Here is a 27,892-nt window from a genome sequence, read left to right as displayed (position 1 = left end):
AGGAGTCTATTACAACATTTAGTACATATGAGTCCCTGTTAGGAGACTTTGAATCCCTGTTAGGAGTTGTGGAAGATAGAAAGACCCATTGTCTAAACAGTTTCTGGGGCAAGATCACTGAACTCACTGTACAACTGGTCTCTCAACTATTCCTTGCAGAATAATTTTCTGTACTGTACTTTAACTTCTTTCCTCTGTCCTGTCAACCGGACCAATCATTGTCAGATCTTGTAGACTAGATCACGAACCTCGGATCCAAATATCAAACTTTGGATCACACAATAAAACCCCAGCAACGAAGTTTCCTTCACCTTCTCTCTAGTCTGCTTATTTTTGCATTCCGCTCTTTGTGCTTCTTACAATCATTCACTTCCATCCATATATGATAAAGGAAAATGTCCTCCCTTCATACCGAATCCATAAAACAATTCCCTGAGTCGGTTGTTACACCTTCTCAATTAATTATTGTAGGACCACATTAAGAACACGTTACACTTAGCGATAACATTAATTTTTCGCCTTGTAACTTGAATAACTTTCCATACGTGCAATATTATGATGAGCGAGCTTAGCCATGTCATCTCCAACATGTCTAATACACATCTTTAACTTAGGCTTCTCAGAATAACAACTTTGCTAAAAGATATAACAAGTTTACCATAACAAGCTTCTGTAAACTCTATCTCAGAACAGTCTTAACCAAAACTTGCATAACTTCTTCCAGACTTAATATCTTATATTAGACACACAGTATAATCTCCCTTTAACCTCGCTAGTGAAAGTAGTTGACGATCTATCCGTACCAACTTGATCTTTCCACTTTTCTTTTGTCAGATACCACAAAAAACTGCTATGTTGACATCAATGACAAACACAATCATCAATGTAACATATCATCATGATAATGATCTAGTCATGTTTCTACAATACTCCCCCATGGAAGTATCATCAGCATTCATGCTTCCAACAAATACAACTCATAGATATATATGTGATGACATATATCTCTTAATTGATATTGGTTACAAGATATAATCTATCATAATCTACTTAGATATCAACCATATGACATCCATCATAATAGGTTAGACTATTGTAAGATTGTCACCTGTTGTGTTAACCATAAACAAACATCAATGAAAGATCGTCACCTTCCATAATGTTTCCACAAAATCATGTAGTAACTCACATGATATCCACCATGAATATTTCCAGACGATGGAACAGAGGTTTTCACTTTAACTTTTCTGTCATATAGAAAGGATTCATCATTGTACATCTCATGTAATTACTGATGCTGAAGCTCCCTCTCACTAAACACTCCAATCCATTACTTCAAGCTTGTCTTCATTAATGTACAAATTTCACTTTGGCGAAGGCTCGGAGAAAATCCGTTAACAGATCTTTAGTGATAATGTATTCTAAATGAATAACATTCCAAGTATCCATCTATGGTTAAGGCATTCACATAAAGGCCTGTTAGTTTACACATATGGAACTTCATCTCTTGAATCTTAGTACTTTGATAGCTACAATTTCTTGATCACTAGAAAGTCCATCTCGACATAGTCCACTCGCTATGAATAAATATGATCAAGATTCTCAAAAATCAATTGAAACATATCCTCTATTTTCTCCCTCTGACACAAAAGCATACTTTGATTCATAGTAACATGAGTGAAAGTATTAACTATGGATTTATCCCCAATTCGGTCATTTAGAAATTCATGCTAACGTGGATCACTTCCAAAGCTCCACGTTCATGCATCATCCTCTTGCCTTCCAAGTTTACTTCTTATGAATGTGCCAAACTCCCTCATATTATAGAAGGATATTCATAATTTTGATCATAGAAGATATCTTGCTCCAATAGCCTCACTTTATCTAGTATGAATATTAGATGACTAATGAATCCTAGATCAAAACTTCTTTGGAGCTACTTGTCATAATATCGAGTCCTGCACAATATATGGTAGCATGTGTAATGTACCATTCTTCTCTTCCTTCAAGAACATCCTTGGAGACAATTGAAAAGATCAAGGTAAATAGCTTTTATAGTACGTATAGAAATACAAATAAGAGAGACTATAGTAAGTAGATAAATATATTACTCAAGGATAATAAATACTTATCTGCACATCAACATTCTTGATACGAGTTGCTTTAATGAAGGTCCATATGCATTAAATACTTCCATATGGGCCCGTTTAGATCATGGATTAGAGCAAGAATTGGGATATGGAATATGGAATTCTCAAAATTCTCAAATCCATTGTTTGGGTTCGCCAAATGAGAATGGGAATTAGAAAAAAGTAGAATCCGGGAAATTGCTACTCATTGCCAATGATCCAATCCATAATAATTGCAGAAGGAATCCAGATGGGTATATTGAAAAATTCATAAACGTATATGTATCCTTATTTGCCCCCCAAAATCAGGATTCGGTCTTCCATCTAAATAGGTTGAATTGTCCAAATACTTGTTTTAATTCCATTTTTTCAAAACTGAGCATTCCAAATTATTGAAGTAAAAATGTTTTTTCACGTCCACTCTTGTTTTGGCGTTCATATTGCAACACGGGATATTTCCCCATTGTCGCCTCTGTACATATCTTCGTTGTTGTACAATTGTCTTGGAGGGCAGTTGTGGAATCGATCGAGCACAGGAGGATACAAGTGCAGACACTTTTGGCGTTCATATTGCAACACGGGATATTTCCCCATTGTCGCTTCTGTACATATCTTCGTTGTTGTACAATTGTCTTGGAGGGCAGTTGTGGAATCGATCGAGCACAGGAGGATACAAGCGCAGACACTTGCCTCATAGCGAGCAAAAGCCCCAGCTCGATTCAAGCAGAGAATTTGAGGAATCCGTGCTTGCATATGAGGCTCTCAATAATGCGTGCATACTGGTTTGGGAGACGATGCCCTAGTTCAAGCCCTAGATGATTGCTATCCTATATGGCCCTAGTATTGATGATCTATGGGCTCTATTCATACATACGAAGCCATACAATAATATCATGACCAGAACCATCAGATAGAGCCACCGAAGAATGATGAACAAAAGTATCGAGTTTCTGAAAGTGCCATCTGGAGTTATTAATTTAGTGAAATGAAATATGCAGAGCAATGAATCAGATATGATGCCGTGGGTCAAAGAAATAATTAAATTCATAAACAAGTTTTGGCCTTCGATAATCATATATATTCAGTGGTTATATGGAAGTCAGGAATCTTCAGTAATAGACATACATGGATGTTTATAGATTTTTCCAATTTATGAATTTGGCACTGTTGTAGCTTCCACATAAACATTGGTTTCAAATTTACAAAAGTATTTCATATAAGCTTCCATAGTAGTCCAATCTAATAAAAACATTTCATTCATGTTAAATAATAAAATAAATAAATAATGTTTATTCTGGATGGTATTCCAATTCTACAAATGTGTAACCAAACAGAGGAAATGTGTACTGTCATAATAAATTCTTGGTGAACCAAACGGTCCCAAATCAAATCATAAAACTATAATCTGGATTTCAAGTTCTAGAATCCCAAACTCAGCATTCCGGATGCTAATTCTTAAATTATATTCCAGCAACGAAACGGGCCCTATAAGCATTTGTTGAACAATGGGAATGGAACATTGGTTATTAATTCCCCCCAACGATGTAAAATTCCCACTTATTCCATCCTATAGAGTTTTCAGTCACTTTCAAGTTCAATGAGAGACAATCATGCATGAATGATATAAACTTCTAACTTTGTTAGTCATCATCCTCTATGTCTGAAGCAACCATCAGATGACTTAAACCTCAAGTACCTAATCAGTCCAAAGTGTTTGCAGGTATAAATTCATTGCTCTTAGCAATGATTAATGCATTCAATTCTATGAAACAATTAGCCTTCCAAATTGAAGAATCTATAATGGAAGTGACTCAACGCACATGAACAAAGGCAGAGTATTCACAGAGGTAACCCATAACTCTCATAACCTTTCCAAAACACTTAGGTATGATAGATATAGTCCCTCACAGTTTATGGTGGGTGACAATATGCACCTATTCAACCAAAATGTAACTTAGTCACTTTTATGTATATCCTTTGATGTTTCCTTCGATGTTTCTCGTTATAAGTTTTTTGATGCACTCAATTACCTCTATTCAAATTTTGTTTTATGCAGATCTGTTTTTCATTAAATCATCGAATCATTAACTCGCTAGGTACTTCCGAGGGATGACTAAGAGACCAGATGGACAATAGGTTGTTCATTCTAATGACCATTAGTGTCCTCAAGTACAGATTTTTGAACTCATAACAGGTCAGATAATGTCTTTAGGTTCACACACTTTATATATCCAGCTAAAGCATCATTTAGTGATTATGAACTAGTGCACATGGTTTGGTCATAGCCCCATGATCGTTCATTTTCCGTAATTGAATCACTGAATGTCTTGTTTGAAGTGACTTGAGATGAAGACTTCGCCTATATATACATATACAGATTATGATGAATTCACAGTAAGTCATTGGCTTACTTGTGACTGCTTGTATCTCAGATATTCTGAAACTACGCCCCATGTTACTATGATCTTTAGATAATACTTCCATAAAGTACAGAAATAAGTGGAATTGCATGTTGCCAGTTATCGGTCGGTTAGAATGATGTTTCCTTTTTCACAAACCTTAAATCTGGTGATTATTAATAACATATTGTCACATGCTTTCTCTATTAATATTTTGAATATTTTGCAGCGTGTTCCATTGGAATCAAACCATTTGTGTTCGGAGTCATGATCCCCACTATTTCCTTCCGGTGGATGTCCCTTCACGTCATCGTAAATATGTGTGGTATGCGACTAGGATACTGATTGGGCTTCCTGTTGCTGATTCTTCAATTTATCATATCTTCTTATGTTTGACTGACTAATCTCATGGTATTTAAGCCATATTGAATTAATATTTTCCTTGTGTTCCTATTGTGAATGTCAATATATTTACATTCTCATTCTTATTCAGTCCCACTACGATCCATCTACTTTGTGTTCGGACTTCTTATTACTTGTTGTGGGTTTTCCTTTCAATCCATGAATCCTTCTATATTTGTCCATGTTGAATCCGCATTGGATAAATAAATATAATCCTCTTTTCATGGTCTATGATATTCTTCCCATGTTCTGCAATGAAGTTTAAAATTTGCTTACCTTGGATTATTGATCGGTGGCCTTAAGATTTCAATCTGCACCCTTGCACGCACCTCTTATTTGTTTCTCACAGATTGTGCAATGTTTTTTCATACGATTTGGACGTGTCATTTGTATGCTGATTTGGAGCGTTTAGTTTATTACATAGTTTACACGCATGGGATTGGTCCTTGTTATATTCCTACATATCTCGTTGGGCTTCTTATATTAAATATGTTCCATTTAATCCAAACTCATTTGGCATATGGGTTCTACTCTTTCCATACTCCAAATTATTGCTCATACAATATCTGTTTATTTCATATGTGATTGGTATTAGATAATAAAAATGCAATCGTTCCATGTATCACTTGGTAGGTCAAGACACTTAGGTATCATTATTCTTTCATATTCCAATATAATTAGAATAAATGACATTCAATTCACTTTTCAACATAATCCACACGGGACATTATGCAAAGAAAGAGGGGTTTTAAACAGTCCACCACCCTCATTGGTGATGTAAGCAGATACTTTTCATTGATTTATTTGCTACCAAATAAGGGTAGTCCCATGCATATTTCTCACCTGCGGAAACGGGTCGAGCCAATAAAAGGCCACCCTCCTTTTAATTGCTTTTATTTAAATTTCTTTCAAGTCCTTTGCTCCCCAGGGGTATTTAATAACTGTTTTGGTGTGCTGACTTGCGTATGATTACAGATGTAATCGTTGACTTAATACCATGTTAAGGTATCGTTGATTGTGCTTGTGTTTTCTTTTTCTATCTTTCTAATTGCTTCTCCATTCCACCTTTTCTATCCTTTCTTACATTTGTAGCCTGGCTTTGATACCATGTTAAGAATGATCGCTGCAAATGTAATAGCACTGCCTATAACTTATGTGTTTTCCAAAGGCAGCGATCTCTCTGAACTTATATTGTGGATGAGACAAGCAGAGACATGTCCCTTCATGGGACATGTTTATTCATTCACACATTATTTATGATTAGTAATCATTAGACAATTGTTAATTATTTGATTATGTATGTATGTATGTATGTATGTATGTATGATTACTGATTAGAATGATTAACTAGCAATCATAACAGCGTATCTCATGGTTAAATCAATCCGACTGATGCTACAACATTATCATTTCTTAGGTGACAATAGGTGAAGGTTGTAGTGTATGAAGACCAAATCCCCTACTTTTTGGAATCCAAGCGGTTGTGCTTAACTGAGTGGATGGAGGATTATGTACTCCAATTCCGAGCAGCTGAAGAAAAACTTGCAACCTGTTTGAATTAGCAAACAAGATTTACAAGATTTACATATGTCATTTAATTTCAATATGATAGCATCGTGATTAAATAAAAGTTCAAAATTGAAGAATGATTTTTAAAAAGATACATACTTGGGAGATAAGTTTAATTGCAAGAGGCTGCAATAAAATGAAGCATTGACCATGTGCATAAGAAAATGAAGCGTTGACCGTGCGCATAGCATCATTCATTAGGAACCATCCTACATTGAGCATGAAGAGCATCTATTTCATGATATTTGGTATATGCAAATTGGGAAAACTCGGTGAGCACAATGTTTTGAGTTTCATCATCGTGATAATACATCTTTGAAAATGCAGTCTTGTAATTAGCAACAACCTTTGCATCTCTATATGGTGCCACCCTTTTTGGTTGTGAAACCATAACTTAGCTATAAAACCTTGGCAACAAAGCATATGCCAAGAGATGTAAGGGTTGGTCATCTTGTTCCGATGCTCAACAATAATTTTTTTCACTTCTTTGGAAAAAGTATCATTATGTTCATTGCCCACCATTATTGTTTTCATGTTCTCCAGCATGGTGTCCATGCCATCATAACTTTCACTTAAGCAGGGTGATCATTATCAACAAATCCCATCATGCTTATGATGGGCTCGATGAATTCGAAAACACATTCTGCACGTTCCCACCAGTCATAAACAAGGATCGTGCTTTTTACTTTTTGGGCTTTTTGTGTGTTTCATTACCTCCATACACTCCACAAATTGTTGATAACCATAGCACTCAAGGCCTCTCACACCTTCACAAGTTGTCTTAGGACAATTGTGTGTGATGCAAATCGTGTTGTAGCAACCTATGATGTCATAAAAGTTAAAACACACATGTCATGTCAAGTTCATCTATAAATGTAAAATACACATGTTATGTCAAGTTCATCTATAAAATTTAAAACTAATAAATAAAATATAAAAACAAAATCAAATTACCTTTTAATAATTCCAATGAGGCGAAGGTCATATTGCTTGTGTCATGTGATGATTAGTCACAAACATTTGTATCTTCTCAAACTTCGCATAATTTTTTTTGACCCATTCAATTTGAGTGCTAATATTTGCATGATTAAATTGAGTGAATGGACTGGACATGGTGTCCACAAAAAGTGATTATATGTGGCCTCTACTATAGCCCTATCTGCCCTACAATTATTAGCATTGTCCATGATGACTTAGAAACATTTGCAACCCAACCATCTCAATTGATTCCTTGAGGATATTGGCAATGAAACTTGCATCTTTCGCTTGCCCTTCACAGTCCACTACCTTCAAGAACATCGCCCCTTTAGGTGACACTGTTATAAGTTATAACATGAACAAAGGCCTATTCTTGCAATTTTCCATCTATCAGAAATGATGGACACGCCTGTTTCCACTCATGTATCCTTGATCACTTTTAATTGTGTCTCTGTGGAGACTTTCTCCCTCGATAATAAGGTGGTTCCCACCTTTTCATGCCCAACACAAACATAATTAATAGGTCCCTTGCAAAGGGTACTAATCATATCCTGCCAATAAGGTGATCTAATAAGGTTGAGTGGAAGCCCATTCACATATTTGCAAGGACCAATACTTTCATCACAGAAATCTCTCTTTTCATTTTTTAAGGTCACATACATTGGGCGTCTTTTCTGAGAACATTTTCTGGTTCATAAGGTAGTGGCATTGGCAAGAAAGGATGTGGGCCATCAGATTTTACCAAGCCACTAGGAGGTCTCCTTGAGCCTGTTTGGGCATGGGATGGAGCAGTCACTGTCTTTCCTTTGTTGGTTCTCCTATTAGGTTCATCTTGTTCTATAGCATATTGCAAGATTAAATGAGTTGGCAACCTGTGCCCACTTTCCCCCTTGCAAGGTTCCATTCCTTTTCCAGGGCTAGGAATGAAGTGAGGTTTCACTCTGAGATTATGAGCTGGAATAGTATGCATTGCACTGGCTACTTTACCAATTAAAAGACCTGCCATTGGGCACTGCCTTAATCATTGGTGTGTAATGCCAAAGTAGTGAGCTTGCATGAATTTTAAAAGGGTTTGCTCCAACAATTCATCTAGATCTTCCACGTCCACTTTTAGCCATTTTGTCTAACTTTGAATAACAAACCTAAATGGAATAGAAAACACGACACATTATTCTAAAAATGACATTATAACCCCTTAATTTGCATACAATGTATAAAAAAGGAGTTAAAACTCCTTAAAAAACTTTTAATTTTTTTTAGAAAGATTGGATTTTTTTTAAAACATCTTGAAAAATCATTGAAAACTTGAACAAAATCTGCCTTCCCCAATGATTCCTAAGTCTCTGATGTGGGTCTTAGTCCTCTAGAGTGTTCACTTTCAAAGAAAAATGCTACAGCTGTAGAACAAAACCAAAATGGTGAAAAATGATTGAGAGATGAATGAATGACCATCAAATGCCTTTAGGCAACCTTCATTGGTCGAATGAGGGTTTAGATGGGCTAATTTAGGGTTCAATTTGACTTTAGTTTTAAAAAATATAAGAAATGTTAAAAGTGGGCCCCAATTTCCTTGCCCAGAGGTCCGAATTCCTGCGGATCCTCCCAGATCCCACAGTGAGGTATCTGCAGAGAGTCTGGATTCCATTCCGAAATCCTGCTCGGCTCCGGAGCTTTCTAGAGGGATTTGGTATCTTCGAATCCATTGATGAACATGATCTTTATGTTTTCAAACACTTCACTGTTTTTTAATAAATATTAATGAAAACCATCTGAATGCGGTTTCATGAATCGTAGACTTGTTCCTCCTATGTTGAATGCGCTGCTATTTAGAAAACCATCTGAATGCGGTTTCATGAATCGTAGACTTGTTCCTCCTATGTTGAATGCACTGCTATTTAGATAATCTCTTTGCTGATATCTGTTGAACAATTGAAATAATATCATATATGTACATTGCTGTGAATTGGCTTTAAACAAATGGAAGAGTGATGATTTGAATGTTATGTAATATGAATCTTGGTATTTTGAAGTAGAATCTTTGCATTTTATTGGGTTATAATTCTGTTTGAGTTTTCCCCTTTTAAAGCTTTCTGATTAAAAGCTCCACCTTATTTGCTTTCTGGTTAAATGCTGTTGTTTTTATTCTTTGTACATAATCAGAAGGTAGCTGTGTCTTGTAAAACAAGCAAGCAAAGAGTAGGTCTCAGTACACCTGGCTCAACTGGTAATTTCAGTTGTCACTTGTATGGGCAAAAGAATATAGAGTTAGGTAACAAATCTGTTAACTAACAGTATCAACCTGAAATTGATAAATCACAAGTTTATTTTCATTATTTTCTTTTTTTGAAGTTGGAATACATTTCATAAAATAGCAAACATCAATTTGGAATAAAGAGTGGGCCATAATTGGAAGACATCCCATAGAGTATTCGGAAGGAGCATGGAAAGATTTAATTCATTCATAAAATGGAACCAACAATGTTGGGTAAAAGGACACTTACGGAACAAGTGATCTACTGTTTCAATAGCCTCATTATTTTCTTTATTTGAAGTTGGAATATATGCTCACAGAGCCATATCTAGGAATTAAACCAAATCTATTGTATATATTATGTATTCTTGATCTATATGAATGATAACATTTTTGTTTCACAATACCCATATTGTTAATTTAGTATGTTGTTAGGTATTACGTAAGGATCACCCTGCTTGATTTTGCAGAACCAAAAGTGCTTAAGAAATCATCCTTAGAGGTGGTTTCTTGTTCCTTGGCAATTGACTTGACCTCTCAAGAATAAGGTGGTGGCAAGTCTTTAGAATACTTCAAGCAATCAGTTGGTAAAACCAATAGTAACCATGGTGGAAGATACAAGGAAGTAGAAGATGGACATAAATTGGGTTAGTTTAGAAGCATAGTCAATGAAGTTCTCATCATCAAAATGTATTGTGATACATGGTGATGCTGAAATTTGCTTTCTCCAAACACTAAAAATTCAAGAATAGTAATGTGTCTGACCATTTGTCAGGTCATTTTCATCACATTAATGAAAATAGCCGAAGTTGTTGGTTGCTGGTTTGTCTTGGTCCACTGACTTGGTGCGTTGGTTGATCATCATAAATATTATTGAGCTGAATCTTGAAGGAGATGCTTACATAGGGAAAGGAAAGAAATATTACGTTGGTAGATGCTAGGCATAGGCAGGAATGATTGAGGCTAAAGATCTTCTCTAGCACATTGTGACAACATCATAAGAGTATTGTCTTCCAAGCATGAAGTTGTCACTTTAGTGGGTTTAATATTTAGGTCGAGGAGTTTTAGTTTAATACTAGATCAAACCATAGTTTGCAAACTATCCGAGTACTCTCTATTTTGTTTGCTGGGTGAGTTCTCTCAAGTTTTAACTCTTGTGTTTTCATGGACACAAAAAATCATGGGTAGAAATGTTGACGCAGGTAAAATGATGGTTGAAATGTGTTTTTCACCTATTGTTTTTTTTCTATAAAACCATGTATTTTTTCTTTCAAGATGTCAATTTTTAATTTAAGACATTTTGTAATTGAATTTTACAAAAAACATATGTTTCTTTAAGAGATTTTAATTTTTTAGTATGAGTTGCCAAGTTTAAAATTTTGGGCTTGCTGAGTGCTCTCCGAGTCCGAGTCTGAAAGCTATGGATCAAACTTTCAATTTTCAAAGATATTTTTTTTATTGGAAACAAATGCTTTTGTTTTTTGGCAAAAAGGTGGTGGATGGTAGAGACATTAGTAACCAGAGCAATTTCAAGCTATTTTATGTGAAAATGGAATTTGGCAAAGATGAAAGCAATGAGAACTAAATTTCTTGTAAGTCAATGTTTGAAAATGAGAAATAGAATAAAAAAATAAAATCAAGAAAGTTAGCTAATCATTAAAAAATGGGCATTGATGGCAAAAGTCTCCACAATTTTCATTACTTGCATCAAGTGAAGAAAGTCCCAATGAGTGCCAATTTTGCCAATTTGCCAATTTGGTATTGATGGTGACCTCCAGTAGTTGCAGCTTTTGGCATCAAGTAGAGAAGTTTCCAGCAAATGCCAGCTTTGCCAGTTTTCATTACTTCATGCTGGTGGCATACAATCTCTATGACCTCAACAAGAAGTAAAAGATTGCGTATAAGGATAGAATTGCTTTCAAAATAATTATTTTATTATTTTTGAAGCTTAAGAAGTTGTTGAAAAACTATATGTGATTATTTACACATACATTTTAATGGGGGTTGATGCCAGACTTAGGTTATAGAATTTGCCATTTAAATTGTAAGTCAGATTAAGTTGTTTAAGAATTTGCCATTCAAATTATAAGTCAGATTAAATTGTTTAAAGCGTTTGTGTGAAGATTTCCAAATTGAAGCTTGCTTTTGCTGCCAAGATTCCCAGTCCAGTCCAATCTAAAGTGTTGTATTTCAAGGAAGAATCCAATTAATTACAAGTTTTGTTTGATTTTTGTGCGATATTAGTGTTTTCTTCTTTGAAGTAACTTTATATGTTTTGTCATAATTAGTTGTCTTTATGCATTCTTCTTCTTGACATTATTATTTTCTTGTGTTATGTTTGCTTCAATATAAAATTAATTGTTAATACAACTCTAAAAATTGATAAGTAGGAGATATTTTCCACAGCAAGTCAAATTATGATATTGCTATTGCTATATGGGTCAATGAATTTGACTCAAAAACTACACAGTTAAATCCTGATAGCAATATCATAACTCTAAAAATCTCCATGTTAATCTTTGAATGGTTTTTCCTTTTAAAACAAAAATATTTTAGCTGTTATAAATTGATAAAATTCAAAGTCTTGTACTCTAGGCTTTAAGATAAAAACCATCTAGGTTCACTTTGCTTATTTGTATTATCTTCATGCAAATCCCAAATGACGTATTGTACAATTTTCATATTAGCAAGCTTGTTTTTATTTTAGATTTTAGAGTGAATTAAATTAAGGTGTTACTCCTATGAATATGAAGAGAGGTTTTCCTCGTCCACAGTTATGCTTGTAGTTGTCACAAAAGTGACAAATTGAAACACCAACAATATGTCGAAGGGAGGAAGCTGGAGGTTGAAGACTAAAGATAATGGTTAGCAAGTGGGTTAGATGTGAGACAAAGATGTCTTGAACATGAGAGCTGAAAAGATTTTCACGTAAATTGTGTTTGCATCTTGACTTCCTAATTGTTAGATCTTACTTGTGTGGCTGCTTTGATTATTGCTTTATGATTGTTAATGTTATCAAGAGTAAAAGTTGGTCTTATACTGATTCTCCTGCACTCTCAGAATAAGTGCGTGTGTTGCTTCACTGCCTATTTATTTGTGTACCCTTGCATGATTTAGTGCTTTTTTTCCTAATAATATTGTCAGTTGTTTAGTGTTTTATCTTCGTTACCCATCAGGTAAAATTAAAACCTGATCAATTGAATGAATTCCCCCCATTCCGCTATCTATGCTAATTTATTGACATAACTTTCTTAGCAAGGGTGAACATCTGTAGTCAACTTAAGATCAGAAAATGCAATCTTTTGCTTCTCACTTATTGTGTTGAATGGTGAAATATTACTTCAATCTGCTGCTGTCAATTGCTGAGCTTTTCCACATCCAGTTGGCATTATTAGAATTGGATCTCCACCTTTGCTTCTTGCTTGAATGTTGCGGGGTCTTGATTGACCTTCAACTGTAATTTAAGGGAGCTCTTATTTTTTCTTTTCACTCAGCATATGGAAAGCTAATGGAACTCCTTGTTTGCCATTTAGGGTTTCTGTTCTTCTTGCCAATCTATCAGATATGTATATTCAAAATGATTTGCATCTTTTGGCTTAAGCTTGATATATATTTCCTCATGCCAATCCTACACCCTTGGTGCTCCATTCTTGCTTTTACTTCTTATTTCACCCCTTTGGTGCTCCATGCTTTCTTGCTGTTTTCCTTATTTCACCTCCTTGGCCATGTATCTTTTTGCATAAGTTGTCCATCTCTAGCTTTCCCTTGCTTTTATTGCTAAGACAAAAGTGTAGCAGTGCAAAAGTTTACAAACAACTAAGAAAATGTGCAAGTAAAAGATAAGAGACTCAGTTATTGGCCAATGGATTTCTTTTTGACATTTAACTGATTAGCTTCATACCAATACCAGTTCATACTAATATGATCTGTGATTGCCATGGCTAGTCCAGTGGACAATTCAGAAATACAGATTTTTTCAATGACGGATATCTGAATTTGAATCTATGATTGCAAGTTTAAAGTACTTTGTTGGAAATTTGCCAGAATGGAAATGTTGACTCTTCTTTGTAAGGTGGGGAAGCTAGAATTATTTCCCTGTGGAAAGAATCAAGTATTTTTGCCAAATATGCCTTAGAGCTCCCTTCCCATATGGAAAGTCATCAGAGTGCCAGCCAAGCTTGGATGCCCATTTGAGATTTGCTTCCATTCTGGATGGAAGATAAATTATGACATCAAAATCGCATGGGTCTTGCACCCAACTCCTATTATTTCTGTTTGGGCTATTAATACCAGGCCATCATCAAAATCACATATGGATAGATTTGGCGACCTGTCATTATCTACTGATTAATTTTAACGTGTACCAACTCTTTATGCATTTCTGAGAAACACAAAATGCTATGGTTGGTATTTTTCTTCAAAGCTTGGCTTCCATTATGTCATATTGCAGCTATTTATCTAACGAGGAAGCATTTCCTAATGACATGCAAACAATGGTTTGTGTTCTTCTGTTCTATATGCTGGTTGAAAATGTTCAACCTTGGTGGTAGTAATGAAAGTTGAAGGACTTCTAATAGTCGAATGACTTTTTATCCTTTTAATTGATGTCATTTATCTTCATATTAGCCTTGAGGTAACTTGCTATGGAACAAAAACTAACTATATTGTTAAGATATGATAAGTTTCCTAGATCTTTAAGGAAGATAACCAATTTGTATTTCCATCTTAGATTAATGTCAGTAGTATAAGATGTATTTCTCTTCAAAAAGAAGATATTGCCAGTTCTTATACAGGCAGCATATGGATTCTTTTTTCCAAAGGAAAGCCATTCATATATGTGGTCATCTCAGAAAGTTTCAAACAGTATGATTTTATTCGATAATTTGTAATATATATATGGACACTTTTCAGCAGCAGCAAACCATTATTCGCATAGAAGATTATGCATTTCTTATGATATATTCATGAGATAATTAAAATATTTGGTGTGTTTTTGAATGTACAGTTTTCTGAAAGCGAAAAGTGAAATTGCTCTAGAAGATGTGAAAGTCCTCATTGAAACAGGGCTGGATTTATTTTTCCAGTCACAAGATAACCTTATGGTCCAGGTACTTGAAAGATTCTTGTATTTCTTATTGTTTTATTTTACTGTATGCTGTATTTTGTTAACTTTATCATGAAGGTTATATGTGCGACTTTACTGATATTATTTTGTATGCAATTAGGTAAGGTGGGCCAATCTCTTGGCGAGGCTGTTGAAGAAATATGGAAAGAAGCTTGATTTAAAAATTCTTTGGCGACCATTTTATAATCTTTTGGTACAACGACATTTTACAAGGTGACTTAGTTTTATCTTTAAATAAGATATGAAATTGAAACATTGTGATCGCCTTATGGAAATTAGGTCATAATCTCTAGGGATGCTTAGATTTTCTATTAAAATGAAGTCTATTATATTCCTGGAAACATAACAAGGGAAAACCATTTAAGGATAGAGGTCTATAGAATCGACTGAGACTGGAAGCATTCACTCTGTGTATGTTAGGAAAGAGTCCACAAGGCTGAAGGGATAAAGAAACGCCCTTAGATAATTGATGGCAAACTTAAGAAGAGAATATGTGAGCTGTAGGCAAGCACATTGCACAATGAGAATAGAAATTGCAAGGTTAAAGTAACAAACATGGATTGTTACATTGCCTAATGATTATAACCTTTGTCGATTCCAATGCTGTCATTACATGGGTCCACTGGCATCGTTTTTAAAATATGGCTTTGCTGGTATGTGGGGCCTAATCTTGTGGCTTCATTTATGTTTTGGTTCATCATTTGTTCTTTTGTTAGAAACTTATTGGCTCATATGCAATAATAAGAAGAGCTAGTAATACTTTCTCTGTAGGTTTTAGAGATGGATATCTTTTATGGAAAGAAGCCCTTGTGAACATCTGTTGGCTGCATTTATCAGGACATCATCAATCATATTCTGGATTCAGCATTGGTCTTTTGATTTTCTTTTTCTTTTTAGTATAGTAACCTATTTCCTATCAATTGGATGCTTTGGGTTCTTCCATGTATGTTTGATTACATATAAGATAGAATTCAGACTCCAGGGCTATGCAATTGCAATTTCAGATTTTTACTTGGCAATTCAGGATTTTTCTTAGTTGCTGATTCCGGACATGAATCCGATTTGGGCATGTGAATCAGATCCACGGATTTATGAAAATAAATTCCTATTATGATTCATAAGGATTAGTGTGCGTGCGTATATAAATATTTTTATATATGCATTAAATATACAAAAAAAAGAGAAATATACATAATTCTAAAACTAAACCATTTCATCGTAGGAATCTATGATTATAAATCATTTCATAGTATGAATCTCTGAATCTAAATCATTTCATAGTATGAATCTATGAATCAAAGTCATTACCATTATAAATAAAATAATTAAATAAAAAGATTTAAAAAAAAAGAAAAAAAAGAAAAAAACCTGGACGTATCTGGGCATGAATCCAGTAACTAGGCGATGTTTTAGTGTTCAGAAGTTTCAAGATTTTAATGTTTATCTAGGTATCAGTTTTTTTTATTGTTAGTTGTGTTTTTAGAGTCTACTATATTTTCAGTTCCAAGGATTATGTTAGTTAAATTCTCAGTTTGTACATGCTAGATCAGTGTATGTTAGAGCTTTGCTTCTGAACTTTTTTTTGTTGTATTTTATTGGCTAAATTTAAAATGCCAGATGTTTTTTGTTCTTGATCCAGTGTTTCTCCCTTGGGTTTTTACAACTTTTATTACATATATAGTTGGCCAATGGCCACATAAGAGTGCTATTAAAACCCTGCCTTTGGCAATATTTATGTGGGCATTGATTTTTTATCCGAACAGATAATTAAAGTGATCTGAGGCCCAAGAGTGTTTGGTGAACCACATGAGAAAATGAATCCAAAATGCACGGAAAGGAACTAGGAGTGATAGAAGTGCAATAACGAGGATGATTAGAGGGCCGTGACAAAGAGAATACAAAAGAAAATACCACAACATGCTAGAACTGTAATTGCAAGAGTTTTTCATGCAAAAATTTGAGCAAAAATTTAATAGTCTGAATGCATTAGCCAAAAAGGATTCTCACATAAGATCTTATTTCTGTCCATTCAAAGAATAGCTATGCCATATTAATATGAAAGAGGGGGACATGAAATTTACAAGAAATAAAATAGTGTGTCATTTTATATCTTTGTTTCACTTCTTCTTGTGCGTAAATGAAAGAAAAGGAAATGACATTGTAGTAGTTCAATCTAGAAGAGAAACTCAGAAACTATTGAGAGGACCAGTAATAGAATGGGTCGATGACGGTGGTTATAAGGAAATATACGTCCATCTTCAATATTGAGAAAGATGCCCAAGGTGGAGCCAAGTAACTGATGATAGTCAAAGTATCAGTACAAGAAAGATAAGTAAAGTTTGAAGAAGGAAAATGGTAAGTGTTGCAAAGCATGGTTTAGCTGGATGCAAGAATCATGGTATTGTGAAATGTTGGAAACGGTTATACGGTTTTTCATTGTTGATGGGAATTTTGATGGACACCACTCATCATATTGTTTCTAAAATATTAATATCTTAGTGGTTGAAATAGTTCATCTTCCCGAGTATGATTAGTGGGACAAAACAAGAAATAATTTTGAAAAGGAGATTCTTGGATATTGAGCTCCTATAAAACATTGTTGGCACTTAATTTTTCCAGCAATGCTTTGCATTCGTTCATTCTTGCCGAGTGTCTAGAATTTACAAGTAAAACACTATTGCACCATAAATATTTTTGCGATGTTGTGAATTGGTAATAAGAATCTTCCTTGGCATTATTTTTAGATGAACAACATCCATTTCACAAAATGCTTTTCAATTATTCAAGTTGGAGCTACAAGTTTTGTCAGAATACTTGAAGGAGTCAAGATTAGTGAATGGTATGATACTGTTGCTAGATAGAGGTGGTTGTTGTCGGTAAAATGTATAATGTAGCCGACGGGTAGAATAGTATCCAAATGGGCGCGTGACGCTTGAGTCACCCCTTCAAAAAGGTATATGTATACGTCCGAGATGGACTTTGGAATCATCAGAGATCATTGTAGTCATTGTAATCGGATTGTAATCTACAAGTGCATACATGAATAAAGTACCTGTTTTGAATCGAATCGTGTTATACATGTGTTGAACCTCTTACCCTATGCGGTAAACATTTGGCGCCGTTGCCAGACAAATCTGGAACGAAGGAATGATATGAAGATTGATGCCGAATTTGCCAAACAAAGATCGGAATAAGGTGAAAGATAAGAATGAACTAAGTACAGCAAAAGAAATTTTAATTTTAACAGAGCAAGCAGAACGCAGATAGAGACTTCAGCAGATTGCCGAGGGGCACCGAAGGGGTGAAGAGGCACAGACGGAGGGAGTGCACTCACCTAGTAGGCTGAGGAGTGCCGAGGAATTGCTGGAAGAAACTCGACAATGCTTGAATTTGGTAGAGGAAACAAGGGAAGAATTCCTTAACTTGTATACGCCAAGGGGAGAGTGTCCGAACAGAAGGGAAGCAACTCACACGGCTCGGAGTGCCGAGGGAGCACGAGCGTGGAGGGATCTCTTCGTTCCCGATACACCGGACGAATGAATACAGGCGGAGAATAGAACGTCACTTGAAGACTTTTCACTAGACAACGTAGTTGTTGGAAACAAGACTATTGTCCAGAACATCGCGGGAACACAGAACAGCGCAGGAGTCCAGAACAGCGCAGGAACACAGAACAAGCGAGAGCTCATAACAACGCGGGAGCTCAGAACAACGCGCGTACACAAGTACCTCAGAATCCAAGGCAAGTAACGATGGCTGGCCCTAAAGAAAAGTTACCCAAGTTTCACGATGATGGTTCAGTAGTCCCTATCAGACATTGTAAAACGTGTGAAACAATATGGACGGCAAATGGCGTGACGGATGAGGATGATTGGGTAAGACAATTTCCAACGACCCTACGAGGTGTGGCGATAGATTGGTTTTCTGACACTAGTCCTCATAAACTTAATACATGGGAGAATGTTAAAAAAGAATTTATAGCAGAATTCAGATTACTCCGAGATGATAATGAAATAGTGGCAAAAATCTATAGCACCAAACAAGGAAAGAATGAGACAGTCGGAACCTATGCCAGGCGACTGAAAGAATTGATCGGAAAGATGGAGAGTCAACTAGCGAATGGGTTGAAAAAATGGTGGTTTGTGGAGGGGCTACAGTCGACTCTTAAAAAGAAAATGAAGATTGTACCACTGGCATCGTACACCGATGCGTATAGTCGTGCCATGGATTTAGAAAGCGAACAGAAGATGAGTAAGAAGAAGAAACATAAGTCCTCTGATTCAGATGATTCATCCTCGAAGAGTAGTAGTAGTGATGAGGAATCAAACAAGAAGGTGAAAGCGCTACAGAAAGACATGCTACGGATGATGAAAGAATTCAAAAATTTGAAAAAGAATCTAGATACAGTAAAAGGAGAATTGTGGTGTACAGATTGCAAGGAGGACGGCCATACGAAGGGTTCATGCCCGAAGAAGCAATTTTGTGACATCTACTAGGTGGCGGGGCATTCCCTAAAAGAGTGCCCGTTTAACTTGAAAACAAAAGGACACCAGCAGGTGTTACTAATGCAGGAAGCTTCGAACAATAGCAACAATGCGGGCAATGATGCAACTTCAGGTGGATATCGAAATAATAATAAACATGGAATGGGTGGAAACAATAACAATAACAATGGAGGCCGGAGTAGAATACAATATGATGCGAGTGGACGGCCGATGATATAGTGCCGGGCATGTAATCTTTGGGGTCACTTTGCGAGGGACTATACTACGAAGGAGGCGCCACAACTACTGTGCAGATGGTGTGGTCCAGGGGACCATGAAGATTCAAAGTGTCCAAAGCAAAGCGTAAATTTATTAAGTATTGAAACAAGTAATGAGAACGTGTTGGCGATCATGTGGGAACAGGAGAGGAAGGCAAAATATCCGAATGCGAAAGAAGAGAAGGAGAGGTTACAAAAAGCCCGAACAGAGATAGAGAAGTAGATGAGAGCAGAGAAGTCACAAGTAAAAGACACTGCGGAAACTTCGAAAAGAAACTTGGCGGAACAAGACGTGGTGAAACAGATAATGCAAATGGAAGTACCAATTAAATTAAATGATCTTCTTCTCACCATGCCACAATTACGTACGACTATTATAAATATGACACCGTCCCCGAGAGTAATGGAGGAAGCAAAGTATAGTACGGAAACAACCACAGCAGTAACAACAGATCCGATGTTACTAGCACTTACGACAGGGAGACATCCAGCAGTGGTGGAGATGGGCATTCTGGGTACGGTGCTAACAGATACAATAGTAGACGGAGGATCAGGAGTGAATGTGATGCCAGAAGATATCTGGAAAAAACTTGGACAACCAACACTATGGCCACCCACCTTTCAGTTACTTACAGCAGATCAACATGGGATAAAACCCTTGGGCACTCTAATGGCACAGCCGGTAACAATTGGGACACAACCATTTTTACTGGATTTTGTAGTTATTCCATTAAAGAGAAGAGGGTATGATGCCATCCTAGGATGGGGGTGGTTGGTGCAGGCTAAGGTAAAGCATGATTGGAAAAGGAACGCCCTGTCAATGGAGAAGGGAGGTAGGAGATTTATAATCAATTTGCATACACAGATGGTAGGAGAAGAAGCCGCGTCGTTGGACTCAGAAGGCGGTGGCGAGAGTGATGACGAAAGGAAAAAGAGGATGGAACCAGATGATGAAGGGGTGCTGAGAATAGGAGGAGGGTCAACTGATGACGACCTAGATTCAGTAAACGGGTTGCTACATTGGCAAATGGAAGATTATGAGGTCTTTCCGAGTTGCAATATTTTGAGTGTCGAGGAAGGAAAAGAAGGCCATAAGTTTTCGAAGGAGTACAGTGAACTGAAGGAAGGAGAAGCATAGGTGGATGAAACACCAGCCCATACGTTTAGTAAAGATAAACCGATGAAGTATGAAGAGCTGACGGTGAAAACAATGAACTTGGGTGATGAGGAAAATTCGAAGAACATTCTTGTAGGAGATGATTGGAACCTAGTATTGAAGGCAGCAACTTGGACGTATAAAGACTTAAAAGGAGTACCACCAGAGCTATGTGTCCACCGGATACCATTAATTGAAGGTGCGGTACCCGTACGGAAGCGGCCGTACCGAAGGAATAAGAACTATGCAGCATGGGCCGTGGAAGTTGCACAAAATAGGTGGAAGGTATGGCGTCAGAAGCGTTTAAAATTAAACAGATTTCAACCTAGTCAGTTAGTACTAAAGTATAATGGACGAAATGAAATAAGGCCTGGAAAATTTAAAGTTAAATGGGTTGGACCGTACAAGATACGGGAAGTTGGGTATAACGGAGCAATTAAATTGTGGACACTGGACGGAAAAGAAATACTAGATGCCGTAAATGGATCAAAGTTGAAAATATATAGAGAAAGAAAGGCTCCTCCGCGGACAAACAATTGATGAATGAAGAAAAGTTGTTTGTAAATAGTGTATATATGTATAAAATTAAAAGTCGAATATAGTTGGTAAACTGTAGTTATAGAAGTATGAAGTGATAAAAGAAGCATAAAGTAAATGTACTGAGAGGTGATTTTTTTTATTAAACTAATAGGGCCCGGGACTATACAGAGAAAATGGAAGAAAAGCAAAAATAATAAAGTGAATCATAAGAATAACTCTCGAGAAAAAGGCCGTACGGCCTTGAAAGAAAAGTGGAGCAGTTCTATTCACCATACGGCCCCCAAGGACTTATGTTGAAAATAAAAATAATAATAAGAAAAGCCATAGTAATAAGTAAAGAAAATGATTCAAAGTATACCTTCAAATAAGATGGATGACCGTACGGCCTCAGGGGGAACAATTAAGGACCGTACGGCTTGGGGAACATCATGAGCAGTTATAAATCAAAGACCGTACGTGTAATGATCCCATCTTTTAGCAGTTGACCAAGTGTGTGTGCGTTAGCCTTGTTCTACATGGTCTCGAGGGCTAACAAAGGGTTTAATGGGATCTTGGAGTGTTTTGGCCTAGTCATTTCCAGTTTGGGCCAAAACGAAGTTGATTTACTCAGTTTCAGGCATACTTACTATTTTTAGTAAGTCGGCAGGACACAATGCAGGTCAATTTTGGTGATTGGAATTTGATACTCCTCGGTGAGAGCTTTCCGATGAGCTATCACTCGCATTATTCGGAGTCCGATTGCTAATACATTTTAATGCCTGAAGTTTTATTAAAGTAACGTCTAGTTTAATTGTAAAATATTAAAGTGTTACTTTAATATTTATTTTATGGTAGTGTGTACCCAAGGGAGACATAAGGGGTATTTTAATATATGTTTTATATATTACACATCTTTTATCCCACATTGCCCATATGAGTTGAGTGGACCCTTGGAAATAGAATAAAAGGAAGCATTTGTGGCTTCATTAGGCAGGTTGAATATGAGAAGAAATTGGTGTGTGAGTTGCAGCTCCGTTCTTGGCATTTGAGGACGTCTATCCTCTCTTGTAACATTCTAGACGTCATTCCCTTGGGGTTTGGCCTTTGGAATTCTTTCTTATTGGCTTCATTATCAGGCAGTTTAGTTGCATTTCCGGCTACAGGCAGATTTGATATTTTGCTCATATCTTCTTCACTACTTGTCCGACGCTTATGCCGCTTGGAGGGAATGGTATTATGAAGGTAGTGGATTGATTGGAGGACAAAGTATTGTAGCAGCAAGTTCATAAGCATGGGCTGGAGTATTATGACAATATTGCGGAAATAATTAGTGAGTTGATAAATCTGCCATGTATTTGGTTTTATGAATTCTGAAAATAACATTTTATTAGCAGCCGTTCATTTCCACTTTGCATATTATTGTAGTTTCTTTCTTGTTTATGTTGTATGATACCAATTCCATGCACGAAACACAACAAACAAATAAACGTTTGATTTCCGGAGTTATAAGGGGTTTTAAGAAGTTGAATGCAAACTGTTTGACATAATTCCTTTCAGCAATTTGGTTTAGTTTTTTGGGACATCCAGGGGTGCCCATTACAGTACGGCTTAGAAATAAGACATTCGACGGCTGTTGAATATTCTCAAAAGCTAGGACTTCGTACGGCCTTGAAAGAATTGGGAAGGATTTTTTTGACCACCGTACGGCAGATGTGGAAGGGAATAAGCCGTACGGCTTGCTACGCATGAAGAAAAAGACCGTATGGTGAGGATAAAAGCAAAAAGGAGATCGTACGGCCCCAAGCAAACCGAAACATAGTTACAGAAAATTGATAGCTGTATGGCCTCATCATATGAAGGGAAACATAGAATACCGTATGGCCCCTGGGCAATGAGGAAACTTCGTACAGATACCGTACGGTGGGAGAGCAATTGACCAAGATAGTTCCAAATAATACATAGTATAAATAGGCATTCAAAGCACCATACGACGTTGAGAGCAAAAAAGAAGAAAGCAATAATAGGAATTTTATGAAAGCCGTACCATTACTAGGGAGAAGCTGGTTCAGACGTATGAAGGGTATAAGAAAGCAAGTCTGCAGGAAAGAGGGAGGAAGTGGAAGAGCAAAAAAAAAAAAAAAAGGACGATAGATTGAAACAGTTCGGAATGAGTAATGCATAATGCCAAAGGCAAGGGTAGACATAAGTAGTTGCCAGAAAGAGTATGGAATCGGAAAAAAATGACAGAAATGGTGTGTTCCGTGCAGTTTTGTGTGGGTTTCGGAGTGCTAATTTGGTCTTGGCGGTGAGGGGCGCTGCCCCTCGACCTCGCCCTATACTATGCCCCAGGATCCCGCGGGGGCGCTGCCCCTCGACCCTGCTGGGGGCATTGCCCTCTAGACCCCCAGTCGTTGCGGATATCAGTCATGGGAAGTGTGACTAGTTGATGAGACCTAGAGCTGTTGCTGTAGGCATGAATGTTTGTGTGTCTGAGGAGGCACTTGGAGTAGGTGTTGGGCATGAGACTGTCTTGGTGGATGCGTAGAGAGCTCGGGAGGAGCTGATCATTCAGTTGAAGGCAGTATGGTGACACTTGGCTCAATGTAACCAGGAGTTGGAAACAGAGAAAGCAGAACAGGTGGCTATCAAGGTCAGCTAAGGAAATAGTATTGTGTTAGCAGAGGCTACAGATACAACGTGGGTTGGAGACCAGTTTGGTGCAGGCATAGGATGAATGTGAAAGTGATGCGACAGAAACAGATCTATCTTGTTGTAGTTAGTCAATTAATGTATTTTGTTAATTTGTCTCAGATATTTTGTAATTGTCATCCGAAGACGACCTTTCTTTTGGGGGGGGATGATGTTGTTGGTAAAATGTATAATGTAGCCGATGGGTAGAATAGTATCCGAACGGGCGCGTGACGCTTGAGTCACCCCTTCAGAAAGGTATATGTATACATCCGAGATGGACTTTGGAATCATCAGAGATCATTGTAGTCATTGTAATCGGATTGTAATCTACAAGTGCATACATGAATAAAGTACCTGTTCTGAATCAAATCGTGTTATACATGTGTTGAACCTCTTACCCTATGTGGTAAACAGTGGTCTCATGCTGTGAGAAAATTATTTTAGCAAACAGACATTGTTTTTCCTTTTGGTTGGGCAGCACTTAGAAATTGTAATTATTATTTTTCGAGAAGTCAATTCATATTCTTGGAAAACACAAAATAACTTCTCTAACATCTAGACACCATTGGAGAATCTTGCAACACACACTGCAGTAACAAAAGGAGGAACCTAGAGTTCTCATAATCCATTTGTTGACATATGTCAAAGGCTAATAGAGGATAAAGAGAGGGCGTCAAATGCACTCAAGAGAGGATAATCTTGAGTTAGGGAATTCCTTTGGGTTCAAGAGTGAAGCAGGTTCCATCTTCTAGCTGTCATATTTAGCAGTCGTTTAAAAGAGGAGATTTCATAGAGCAAGTATGGTCGAAAGCGTATCATCAACGAAAGATATATGTTGAATCTGAGCAATTTATCTACAACATTGCTGTGATAAATATTGATTGAAGCTTAAGATTGCAAAATAGAAACTATTAAAAGGTATCAGAGTTTGGGTAAAGTAATTGACGAGCGATTTTTTATAAATCTCTTATCCTTTTAATAAGGGATTGGCCGTAAAATTAAAAAGTCCCAAATTATGTGGAATTGAATTTTAATACGCACATGTGCACTGTTTCTACAGAAAAGTATTTCCAAAACATTATGATTATTATAAGAAAATAAAGATTTTGTGGGCCCAATTCATTAATTGGCTTCTTAAGGGGACATTTGAAATCTTATTGTTTGTTAAGTTTGTGAAGGCCTTTATTTGATTCCCAAGTCTGGAAGCGACTATAACTACACATTATTGTAAATTGTTACAGTGGAAGCCTAATAAACATTATCGGCATATCGGGTAGGAGTATGATATCGTGAGCAGTAGGGGCGTGATACAGTTTTAATAAAATTTGGTAACCTACGTTATCTTATTTATGATGCTAATCATCCATTCATTGGATTATTGAAGTGTACGAAGAATCATTCTATTAAAATGAGATTACTAGTTATATCTCTGAATTGTTGCCTTGAATTCATTTGAATACAAGCTTTAGAGACCGATTTTAGAGCAGTGGGGAAGTTGGCTTTGTTCTTGGTTGGGGAAATAAGGTTATGTCCCATTGTGATGTTACTGTCTATCTTTTGAAGGAAAATGCATAAATCAAGATCATTTGCCTCACATTTGTGCATGTTGTTACAAACACCATTGGTATTTACATGCGATATATATTCAACATTGCACTTACAAGGTTGATTTGTGTGGAAACTTATGTTGGTGACAAAGAGCAAAGATTGAATGTATTAAAATAAGACTATAGTTTGTAACAAGTCTGGGATTTCTTTCATGCTCATTTTGTAATTTTTGTAAGTTTTAGTCTGAAAATCATCAAGTTTCAGCTTTGTCACCGTTATAACAGATTTGTGGCAAAGGTAATTTAGTGGAAAACTTGGTATTACAATTTGTTGGGTAGTTCAACCAAAGAATTCATAGTTTTAAATGGCATAAGAAAGTAGTTTGCCTAAAGTGCTTCACGAAACGGGTAGCAAGTTGGCTTTGGAATTAGCAACAAGGGAAGATACTCTCATCACACTGACCAAATTGGAAGGATGTTTAAGCATGGTCGAGCAATCACCCTCAAATTAACTGCAGATTGCTCTTGTTCCAATTATGACTGCATTGAATCCCTACAAGTGGCTGAAACATTCAAATAGCGAGATAAGATTGTTAGCTACTTCTTGTTTGATGGAGGTTGCAAGAATTTTGGCACCACAAGAACCTTGTGAAGAAAATATCATGAACGAGGTAGTACAACTCATTGTTGATAGTTTTCAAAATCTTGGGGATAGCAGTAATCAATATTCCCCTAGAAGGGTTGCTATATAGAAGTCATCGACAGAAATAGATGATGCAATCTTATGCTTGATATGGGATGGTATGATTTAACATGCACCATGTTTCAAAATCTATTAGGCACAATCAGGGAAGAACACAATGCAGGTGTTTTCACAGCCATGGAAAACATTATGGTTATGACAATTAAGGAGAGTGATGCTCATTTCTAGCCACTACTACAAATATTGTTAGCAATTTTGAATAGAGAATGAAAGGCTTTAAATGATGCCTATAAATTGGTCAATAGGGTGCTCAAACAATGTGAGCCAAGAATTGAAAAGTACCAACAGCTAAGAACTAAATGCAAGGGAATTGGAGATTGTAGGATTCCAAGAAATGACCAAGAACCAAATGAGGAAAGGGCAGATCTGTTTTACTTGCAGGCGTCTTATTACATCCCAAATTTTTTTCTCTTAATGCAAGGGAATTAGAGATTGTAGGATTCCAAGAAATGACCAAGAACCAAATGAGGAAAGGGCAGATCTGTTTTACTTGCAGGCGTCTTATTACATCCCAAATTTTTTTCTCTTAAAATAATCATGTAGCCGTATACATTTCATGTGATTGGCAGTTAGTAAAAATCCATTGAATGTTATGATCATGGGAAATGAATTTTTTTGGTTCATGCGGAAAAGACTTGTTAATTGTTAGTTGCATATAAATTGAAAGTGATCATTATTATTAAAATTTTATTCTCAATAATAGTGTCATTGGTATTGGTGGTTAGCTGTTATGACAATTATGAAATACTTTTTTGAGCAATGTGTTATTATCGTGAAAATACTCCTTTTGGATGGAGTAGTCGAAGGGGGGGAAGCATTGCTAAACGAGATTTAAGGAATTTGACACCAAAAAGGTCCATTGTATGACTATCAGTAATGGGTTCTAAGTTTCTAACTCTTGGTGAAGGATTTAATGGGTAGGCAACATAGAGTACACCTTGGACAATCATGAGCTATGCGGTCGGTTCTTAATGCAAAAGAAACATTAAACATTTTAAAACTTAAAAGAAATTGTTACCTTCTTTTTGTTTTTGAGCCTGTTGAGTGGTCGTCAGGATCTAATTCTTTGTATTGACACCATGTTATTATGCTAACATCTATAATTGTACCTACATGTATATATATACATATATGTACACGTGCACAATCAATATATTGATAAGAGGAATCATGTGTTCCTTCAAAATTAAACACGCATATATGTATATAAACATGTGTACGTATAACTATAGGTTATTGTTGTGAGGTTTTCACACCATCGCCCCAAAATTTTGGGGACCCCCCTTTTTTAGTTGCCTTGGTGAGTTTTTCGGAGTTGTCCAAAAGTTTTTGATTTGAAAATTTTACACTTTGGACGCCTTCGGGCCAGGAGGGATGTGGTTGGATTTATTTTTTCACTTGGTCTTAACTTGATTTTCCGGAGCATGTAATTTTATCCTTAGGTCAAACAAATTTCAAAAGCAACATTTTTTTTCGATAGTTAGAAGAATATTCGGCAGGACAAAATTGTAAATTTTTGCACTTAGATGGATTTTGAAAATTGGATATAATTGTATAGACTCGAGCATTTTCAAAATGAAATTTTTTAGATTTAATTGTTT

The 27,892-nt window shown here is 36.4% G+C and overlaps 1 protein-coding gene across 1 annotated transcript in view; it reads left to right on the top strand.

The window, feature by feature from the left end:
- The window catches only part of PA200 (proteasome activating protein 200), a 290,511-nt gene that overhangs the window by 38,004 nt on the left and 224,615 nt on the right, over window positions 1–27,892 (top strand). The window contains exons 2-3 of the mRNA XM_089830694.1: window positions 14,734–14,836; window positions 14,954–15,066. Of these exons, the coding sequence (XP_089686820.1) occupies window positions 14,734–14,836; window positions 14,954–15,066 (216 nt within the window). The remainder of the gene's footprint in view (window positions 1–14,733; window positions 14,837–14,953; window positions 15,067–27,892) is intronic.

This window comes from Cupressus sempervirens, chromosome 1, assembly GCF_028749045.1.
Source record: "Cupressus sempervirens isolate cs-2001-9-10 chromosome 1, ASM2874904v1, whole genome shotgun sequence".
Taxonomy (NCBI): domain Eukaryota; kingdom Viridiplantae; phylum Streptophyta; class Pinopsida; order Cupressales; family Cupressaceae; genus Cupressus; species Cupressus sempervirens.
Note: the sequence above shows the minus strand (reverse complement) of the source record. Positions and strands in the feature narration are given on the sequence as shown.